Source organism: Oryzias latipes, chromosome 19, assembly GCF_053564925.1.
Source record: "Oryzias latipes strain Hd-rR chromosome 19, Olatipes_Hd-rR_3.1".
In the NCBI taxonomy this organism is placed as follows: domain Eukaryota; kingdom Metazoa; phylum Chordata; class Actinopteri; order Beloniformes; family Adrianichthyidae; genus Oryzias; species Oryzias latipes.
In genome coordinates, this window is record NC_136255.1 from 6,875,341 (window position 1) to 6,885,329 (window position 9,989).

At 40.7% G+C, this 9,989-nt stretch overlaps 1 protein-coding gene across 9 annotated transcripts; it reads right to left on the reverse strand.

Annotated features, from left to right (window-relative positions):
* Positions 1 to 290: 290 nt before the first annotated feature.
* nfe2l1b (nfe2 like bZIP transcription factor 1b) lies at positions 291 to 9,451 on the reverse strand. 9 transcript variants are annotated; one of them, XM_020711940.3, is made up of 6 exons: positions 9,233 to 9,451; positions 7,423 to 8,250; positions 6,447 to 6,632; positions 4,686 to 4,775; positions 4,441 to 4,599; positions 291 to 4,233 (listed from the first exon to the last, which is right to left on the reverse strand). In XM_020711940.3, exons 2-6 carry the CDS (start codon positions 7,978 to 7,980, stop codon positions 2,857 to 2,859), a joined length of 2,370 nt encoding a protein of 789 aa, XP_020567599.1. In that variant the 5' UTR covers positions 7,981 to 8,250; positions 9,233 to 9,451; the 3' UTR covers positions 291 to 2,856. The 9 variants fall into 9 exon arrangements, with proteins under 9 accessions (XP_020567599.1, XP_004080696.1, XP_078793912.1 ...); XM_004080648.5 differs by having other exon boundaries at positions 6,447 to 6,665; XM_078937786.1 differs by having other exon boundaries at positions 8,361 to 9,377.
* Between the last annotated feature and the right edge of the window lie 538 nt (positions 9,452 to 9,989).

Sequence of the window (9,989 nt, forward strand, 5' to 3'; positions counted from 1 at the left end):
GTTGCTATGGAGTTTAAGCAAACAGAAAAGCCACTTCAAGTTTTTTTAAATGTATTTGTCACATGCCACTTTTTCCATGGTGGCAGAAGCAGAAGGGGAGAGTACTGGCGTGAAGCAGGTGCTCAGCCTGTGAGGGTGGGTCACAAAGGGGTGGCGAGAACGGGTGGCGAGACCAGGTAGTGCCTGCTGCGGGCGCTTTAAATAATCTGTTTCCTTAAATCCTAATCAGATGTTTGTTTCCATGAAGTGGCTCTTCTAAAGCTCCCAAATAAAACACAGACAACCAGGAGTCACAGGTGAAAATAAAAACACTTTATTATTAATCAATAAAAACAATTGATTGCCAACAGAAACCTTAAAACAGGAACTACATCCAAATTCAAAGCATATTGGAGGAGACTTGTTATGGACACTTGACGAACTGCATGAAATCATAAACATGAAAATATTTACATAACAAGACAGACAAAAGGAAAGTGCACTAAATAGTAGCAGTACTTTGTAGTTGGCTTTGCACTGAGTTACACTGAAGTGAATGTTAACCAGAGTTTCATGCCTGAATATCACATTTAATGAAGACATCTCTCCTTTCAAAGACAGTTTTTCTTTTTTGGACATCTTGGAGTTGCAAGTCCGGTTCAGCTTCTAAATATTCTAGACTATCTGAGCTGCAACGAGACTTAAAAAAAAGTGAAAAAAAGAAGGTGACATAACACACTCACTGACGGACTTCATTCAAATAGACAAGTAATAGCACTTCTACTTTAAGAACGTTCCTTGTTGGATCTTAACACCCTTAAAGGGACGATGGTAAGATTATTAAATGAAGGCATTCAAAGTGGCCCAACACACATCCCAACACACATCCACCCCCATACACAGACACACACACTCATTTCTCATGTTCTCATAACTTATCTTGTTTAAAAAATGTGGCTCACTTTATCAACATAGCTCAAAAGAAGATGCAGGACCTCTAGTATTCTAGACAAAAGCTTCATCAGCTTGAAAATGCCTACAGCTGGCAGATCCAGTTATGCTCAGGAGTTTACACACCCCGGATGAATCAAGTTTCTATTTTACTAGGATTTATATAAATATTAATCCAGATGAAAAATGTGATCAGTGTAAACGGAGCCCATCTGCATCTTTGGAGCATGCTTTTAGCCTCAAACCTCATCTGCTCATGCCGTAAATTTACTATGTACATTTTTTAACTTTCATATATTTGAGAAAATTCAAATACAGACAACACTGGATTTCCATAAATAACTGGGAATGCTGAAAACTGTTGCTATCAGGCACTAATTTATCCAAAACAGCCAAAATGTTGGAAGTAAAAGTTCATTCAACTTCTATGCCAGCATCTGTCTGACATCCTTTCAGTCTTTGTGGTCTCAAAGACAGAAACACTTTACAGATTGTATTATCATTGCAGTACATTTGACTAAAACTTCAGTGGCTAGCTAAATCTATAAACAGGAGCTCCCAAGAATATCTGTGAATATGTGGAGTCATTTGAGGAGAACTTTTCTTTAAGCACAAGTCAAATTTCCACTTTTTCTTCCAGGGTGTGAAAACTTGTGAGCATTTCTTTGACAAATATTTCAAAGGGAAACTTCTACCTACATCAAATTGAGCTCTCCTCTTTAAATTAGGCTTCCAACAACAAACCAACATATCGGTTATAGCTGATTTCCATGTAAATAATAAAGAACTCTGTGGAACGGTAGGACCATCACAGCATGTTCAAATCTTCACGAGATTACAGGCTCTGTGCAAGTTTTCTTCTTCTTCAAATAAACAGAAAAAGGTGCATTCTTGTAAATAAAGCTGATGTGGCTAGATCAATAACCTTGTTTTACTACAGATCATAAAAAGTTAATAAGAACCTCCCAAAGGCAGCTCCCATATTTTAATCTGCAGAGAAGGGAAAGCAACAGACATACAGCCAAGCCTCTCAAAGACAAATTACAGTGCTATGTATAATTTATAAGGAAGTCGTTACATTTTGCAATGCGGTGTGCCTCCTCTCAAAAATCTCTCTGTTTGTCTTGTGGGACTCCACCTTCAGGCCTCTTTTAGCAGCGGCCAGCACACCAACCGTCAGCCTCCAACTCCTTACATCCAACTTCCCCATCCAGACTCCGTTCATTTAAGGGCTTTAAGACGCTGCCAATAAACTGAGTCAAAAACCAGGGTTTAAACCACAACCCCACAAAACAAGAGTGCAATAGCATTTGAGCCTTTAGAATGGATACAGATCACGTTATGCGCACCATCCAACCTTTGGTTAGTATGGATGTTAATGGCATTCTAAAATGATGGACCTCCTTCAGCCTTTGGTATTGAAACACTCACAATTGCAGGTGCTGTTCTTTGACTCCATGTTTGCAACTTAAAAGCTTCAGTGACTGAAAAATCACTGAGCCTCTTCATGCTGGGCTGACATCCGACAGTCCTTTAAACCTCCAGTGCATAGCTGCTACAGCCGCCGTCCATTCACCTCCATTTTTCCCCTGCTGATCCTCCTCTTTACCCTCAGAATGGTGCAAAAGGATCAAGAGCATTTTTTTCTCCTAAATAGCCCGTTTTAAGTCCTTTTTATATCTCCCTTCTAAATAATGAAACATTGTTACTCAAACAAAGAGCTACTTCTGCTTCAAAATTGTTTCCAGGAAAAAAAACTGCAGGAACAGAGTGAAAAGAGAAAAACTAAAGCAGGAGGAAGGAGTAGCCAACGCCATGTTCCTACTCACCAGAATAATCTTAAAGGAACAAAAGGACATCTCTTTTGCATCTGCTTAAGTCTTACCGATTTAGCAAAGTGATAGAATAAACTGCTGTTGTCCCGCCTCATTTTTTTTTGTCCTTCTGTTTTTTCTCGGGCTTACGGTTCTGCTCTGCGGCGGTCACGCTGCGGGGCATGATCAGCACGCTGCCGTCAGCACTGTACTGCAGGGAGTACTGGCTGGGAGGATAGGGCCGGCCCTCCTCGTCCCGCAGCTGACTGAACACCTCCTGGTACAGACTTTGCATCTTGTGTTTCATCTGCCGGATGGAGCGAAGGAACTCCATCTTCTCTTTCAGCAGACGGGCTTTGTCGCGCCTCAGGTCTTGGACGCCCTGCTCCAGGGTGATGATGGCGTCCAGCTTGCGCTTGCGACAGTTCTGGGCTGCCATCTTGTTCTTGCCACGCCTGCGGATGTCGCGGATAAGAGCGAGCTGGGCTTCATTCAGATGGTGCTTGGCTAGAAGCTCGTTGAATTCATCCACTGGAAGGTTGATGATCTTTTCATTGGAGAAGGGGATTTTCATGGTCCGGGCTCTGCGCTCGTCGCGGCTCGAGTGCTTGTCCAGCAGGTCCTGAGGAGGCTGAAGCTTGGAGCTGTGTTTGTCGCGGATGGTCTTCTTCCCCGCTGTCAGAGGGAGCTCCGGGTCCTCAGAGAAAGCAGAGGAAAGTGGCAGGTTGTAAGTGTGATTGTGACTGATGCTGTCGAGTTGGGGGTGGAACTGGGAGAGGTCCTGGTAGCTCATGCGACACAGCTTGCTATACTCAGACTGGTATCCACCGACAGCACCCTCCTCCGTCTCTGCAGTGGCCACCTCGGAGTCAGTACTGTAGCCAACAGCTCCTTCCTCTGAAAAGGTGGCTGAAGTTGAGGATGAAGAAGCTGCAGAGGAGCAGGATGTCTCAGAGCTGCTTGGAGATGCAGGGCTGTGGCTGGAGTCCAGGGAAAGACCCGAATCCGAGTCAAGTTCGTCTTCCAGCTGGGATGCTTGGGCCTGGCTAAAGCCCTCTTCCATGGCGAGGTCCAGCAGGCTGATTTCATCGAGCATAGATTCCTCCAGCAAGGTGGCAAATGGATCTGGTAAGGTGGGTGTGGATGTGATGTTGCTGCTGGAGCCATTGATGGGCGGTGGAAGAAAAATCCCAGTCAGATTGGTTGCTCCAAAAGTGGAGTTGATGTTAGAGGAGTTGCTTGAGGAAAGTCTGGGCATGCTGGCTCTTGGTGGAGGGATGCTTGTAGAATCCAGCTGCGAGTTGAAGATCTGGGGAAAGTCCTGGCTACAGCTAGGGATGGAGGCCTGGTGAAGGCTTACGTCTTCATTTATGGGTGTGGAGCGGGTGGCAAGTCCAAAGTTTGCCACAGTGTTTGCATCAGTTGTCCCATTTGGTGCACTTGCGCTGCTGAAGTCAGTCTGTGGATCGGTAGTGTTAACTTCCAATGCCTTTGAATTAAAAAACATAAAAAATACAACATAAGTCTAAAATAACAACAAGTGATGTGATAAAAATGTACTTTTTCTAAAGTCTTTATTAAGAGATTATTCCAACAAAAGCGAAAAGTGTGTTGACTTTACTCGTTAATTTATTCAGTTCTGTCAGGACAAACCTGCAAAAAAAAGTAAGTCTGTAAAAAGACTAAGAAATCCAACCTGCAGCTCCATGATGGCCATGATGTCTTGCCATTGCTGCTCCAGGTCTAACTGTGGCTCATCTCCGGGCAGCTGAGACCCCAGAGGCAGGCTCTGAGATGTGGAAGGAGCTTCTTCGTTGGAAACTGATATTTCCTCGGTAACATCCGGGGCTGGAAACTGAAAAAAAAAAATGCCATAAAGTCAGAAAACATTTTCTGAATCCTCATCAATTTGCAATACTTCCTTGAATGTGATCATTTCACCTCAGCTTCTTCTCCAAAAGGAAAAGTGGCCTCCAGAAGCCTCAAGCACTCTTGCAATGACAGTGAAGTCTGTGAGCTGAGACCTGCCAGCTGGTATTACAAAAAGAAAATATATAATATACTAATCTGATTTTTTAAGCATTTATGTCTTGTAAATTTCCAGAAACACATTGAGAAACTCAAATTGTCCTAACAAGTTGGTAACAGTGAATCTGATAATTTAGTTGCACAACAAAAAACCTTTAGGCAAAATACCAACTTCAGGGAAAAACAGCAAAAATCTATAAAAGATTTTAACTAAATAAACCAAAGAATAACAATTTTAGAAGCTGATTTTATTATAGAAACCAAACTTTGTATAGTATAGAAAGGATACAGAAACACTGATTTTACGGTGGCCCTGAAGTCCAAATCATAACAATGAATCATTCGACTCAAAAACATTTTAAAGATCACAACGACAATTAAAAAAGCAAAACAATTCATAATAAAACATTACATTTCAGGAATCAAAGCAAAATTCCAGACAACAAAACACAAACCAAAGAAAATGAAACAAAATAAAGATCAGATGTTTAGGAAAACAAACGTAATTTCCAGAAATCAAAATGAAATGTTAAAAAACCGAACAAAAGAAGAAACTGTAAAGGTGGGCTCTATGGGACTTTGCTGAGTGATTGTTGATGTTTGTCCATCATTTCAACTGAAAGGTATTTGGCATGAAGTGACACTGGATATGCTCCGTACTAATCATCAAGGTGTCCACAACTTTTAAAAGTATGTAGACATCATCATCATTTTATTTTGGTTCATAATTTGGAATTTTGTTTTGGAGAATTGTGTTTTCAAGAATTTTGAAATGTCAATTATTATTATTTTTGCATTTTTAAATATATCTTTTTATGTTTTTGTGTCAAGTGATTTATTTGGTGTGATTTGTCCTTTAGACCGGCAATAGTCATTTCTATTTTTTTATTGAATCCAAATCAAATCTGGCCTTTATTGGCCCATTTCTGTGCTTGTTTGTAGTTGTCATAACTTAGATTTGTTTTTATTTAGAAAACAATGTGTACATTTATTTTAAGAAGTACTTGTACGGATGCAGGAAGTGCAGTGAATAATTTGGGACCAGATTTTTCCTTTTTTTTTTTTTTATTAAGATGTATTAACTGGAGGTGCTGTTGTGCAGACATTAAAATATAAGACTGATTCCACTCTTTAGACCATCCCACCCTATTTCTTCTCTCTCACTAATCAGTATGTAATAAACTAATGAGAAGGTAGGAGGAAAAGTCAAAACAGCAACTCAGTAATTTAAAAAAAAGTGTTCTGTCCGGAAAAGCAATCCCTGAAACAACATTATCCGGATCATTTACTTCACCTATCACTTCAACCTTCCAGCTGAATGTTGGTTGGTGAAATTATGAAGGTTTCTGCCTACATTTTTGTTAAAAGTTATTTTCTATGCTGAAATCTGATAAATATTCAGATTCAAATGTCCCTTAACTTAACACACACATGCAAAAATGTAACTGCACCGGATGAACTGAGCTACTAAGCGGATTCACAGAAGTGAAACTGCACATCTTTACTGGTAAATACAAGAGTAAATTCCAAGATTTCAAGCCAATTGGGAATAATAAACTCCTCTCATCTCAACAGTGCAGCTTCTTGGAATCTGCTTCTTCTTCTGTATGATATTAAACAACTTTTCTTCTAAACAAAACAATGGTCAAAGAAAAGGGAACGTTTGAAACAAACCTGCTCTGGAATGCTCTCTCCCGTCTCTCCGTCCACAGGCGGAGTGCCCTGTAGGTTTATGCCATTTCTCCAGCTCTCCCGTTCCTCATTCCTGTCTTTGCTTTCCAGCAAGCTGGGCTTTTCCTCACTCTCCTTCTGACGATTGCTGTAGTTGAACACTTCTCTTCCTGCACCAAGGTCAATGTCCTGCCGCCATAAGATGTCAATTAAGTCAATGTCCTGGAAAACATGAGGTTGCCATTATTATATGGCCTTTTACACAAACTGTTAGTTCAACTCATAGATTCTGCACAGATAATATAACGGAGTAAACCGTAAAACCATAAAATTGATGCCTGAAAACATTTTCCTTTTTATGACAGCATGAAAACTTTAAATTAGAGCTTTAGGCTGTTTATCACAACTTTTCTTTCATTGCACTAGGAGGAGTCAGACCATGTAACACAAATCAGATGATGCAACTTTGGCAGTGATAATCATGTGATAGGGAAAGATTCTGCTGCATCAATTTAGCCATTGTAAGTCCATCAGACAGGTTCCCCTCATTAACACAAATATCACATCTAAAAGTTGATCTGTATATAGAAACTTATCTCCTTTTTTTCTTTAATGCAAATTTGTTGTTAAAATTTAGGGAGTATAGTGCTTATTTTTCAGTTAAAAGTTGACCAATAAAAACGAATTTAACCAACTCAACTGGGTTGGTTAAAACACTGGATTGACGACCAAAAATATTTGTAAATAATCCAGTTTTAACATCTTTTGAATAGGTAAAATCTTTGAATACCACATATCAAAGCATTGTGTAGATAAGCATTTTAAATTGTTATCTATAACTATGTCTGCCTGGCTTGTTGAGGGATCAGGTTTGAAATTACTTTATGTTGCTGTGTAGAAATTTCAAAAATTTCTTAGCATGTTTTTTTCTCCAGCAATAGATATACCCATGAACATGTTTTTGCATCCACGGTGCTACCTCTTTGGTAAGGTCATCATTGCCATCCGCGCTGCTCTGCTCCTGATTACCCTCTGGGGCCACGGCTCCCAGGCTGCTGTCCGCTGCATTCAAGTTGTATGAGGATTCAGGGGCTGCAGCTCCTCCTCTCATGGCCGGGGTCGAGTCGATGTTGTTAATGTCCTCTAGGCTGGCCCCATTGTCCAGGGTTATGCTGGGGCTGGACTGGCTGCTGGTGGACACCACTGTCTCGGTCTCTCGATGCACTAGCCAGGTGTTGAGTTCTGTGCTGGGGACAGAGAGGCGGTCCAGCTGGCGCACCTGGTTTAGCAGCCGTCGAGTTGTGAAAAAATGGTCGAGGTCCACACTCTTTGGATGGATCCCATAGCCATCCAGCGTGTTGCGCAGGTTGTGAAACTGTGTCTGCGTGTAAGCTGAGCTAGGCCCCAGGATGATCTCCCTTAGTGGGGGCAACTGATTGCTTAAATAAGTGTCAACGTCCACCCTCACCCCAATGAGACTCAAAAGGATGGTGAACTGAATCAGGCCCTCTGTGAAGTACTTTTTCAGGTAAAGCATTTCTTTTCAAAGGAACAAAAAATAAAAGTAAAAAAATAACAACAAAAAAAGGACCAATTCTGCTTGCTTAATGACTCTGTGCTAATACTAGGAGAGGAAAACAGATACATGAACATAGAAGTGGAAAGAAGTGGGGGGCGAGGTGTTTAAAAAAAAAAACAACCAAAAGGTTATTTGTGCCTAAAAGGTGTTAAAATCCAAGTTGAGGTTTCCACTTCTTAGAATCATGCCTCTTTGGATTGTTCTTCAAAAGACTTTCATCTTTTAGTCCTGTAAAAAGTGGAAAATCGTATTTTAATGCACTACTACTGCATATCACACCAGCTTGCACATACTAGCCATTACATTGCTTTCGGACTTAAAACACTCGTCGTACGTACCCATATGTGTTGAGAACATTGTACAGGACTTGCTAGCCAAATGCAACCACTTTATCCTCCCAAGACTGGAAAAGTGATGTTAGTTCGCATCGCCTGACCTTTTCTATTCTCGGATATTCAAGCAGACAGTGATGGAGCCGGGAGTTTAGGCATAACCCCACCCTTGACCGAGCAACTACTTCTATCGGATCCCGCTGAAGGTGAATGGGAGTCAAGAACGCTCACCGGACTAGCTCACGCACGAACCGACGTTGGGTGACGGGCTGGGTTCCTCCCTCCTCCCGCACAGCTGCGCCTACCTTTGTCCTTATGACGATGGCTGTGTTAGCAACCTTATCTTTTCGGACCAGCTATAGCTAGTATACATCTATAACCAAGGTATAACGCATCTTCGATAAGATGTGTCGCCGGGTGATATAGTTAGCCCACTTCTAAGTTTAACCCCCCAAAGTGACAGGTGCATCTGCTAATATTTACTATTTTACTTCCGTTAAAGCGGCAATCACACAATCTCCTTAGCAACAAGTGGTGAAAAGATGAGTGACAAAGTGGACAGCCAATCACGGGCCGAGTTATTAACTACGAAATATGACTCCAGTCCCACCTGGCCAATAGGAACGGAGAGTGGGCGTTCCTTAAAGAAAATGCTTCATTGGAAGTCCAACAGTAAACTGTGCTAGCTTTTGCAGGCTAAATTGCTGTCAACTCAGTGTATCGAAAAATACTTTAAAATAGTAATTTTAAAACGCAAAAAATAAACAACCATAGAATGATGTTTTAATCATGTGTTTCCACGTTAGCATTCCCCATATACCAGCAATTTATCGGAGCTACTAAATAGTGCTAAAAAATCTTAATAGAGTACAACTTACCCATCGAGAATATTTAACTGGGTTTTCATACCAGAAGGTTCAATCTCAATTAAGACTGGTAAATAAGTCCAGCTTTATCAAAGGTTCCCCACTGAGCCCGTTATACCACTCCAACCTTCCCTTACTGAATGGCCTACCATGACTTGCAAAATTGCTAGCTGGCCAGGCTAACTTAGCAGCGCTGCTTGACACCAAAACACGCGCGCCCACAGAGCATGCGTAGAACTTTCTAGTGTAAGGTTTTATCAGCCGACGGAAAATCCCCCCACTGGTAATAATAACAGCTGTCAGGACAAGCAAAGTCGCCGTTTTATAATGTCCGACTGAATTTCCACTTTATAGCAATCATGAAAGCACTGATAGCAAAAATACACATTTTAATAATATTTGAAATGTGTCCTTCCTTCCAGCGAAAAAAATATATAAGGAATATAAAAAGAGGCTGAAATGTTTTTTTCTTCAAACTTACATATATGTATGTATGTATATATGTATATCTTATTTTACTTTCTATGGTTAAAATACAGTATGTCAAATAAAAATAAAGTAGGCAATGCCTTAAATAACAGCTTTAAAATAACACCATCATATACTTTCACAAATGCCTGCTAAAAATAATGCTTAAATGTGAAACAAGTTGTATTTCTGTTAGACAATGTAAGTAATTTGTCAGTGCGTAGCAAAAAGCAGTCTATTAAAGAGTACTACAAGTATACTTAATTTATACTAAGTCAGGCAGTATGCTCAAAGTTTATTT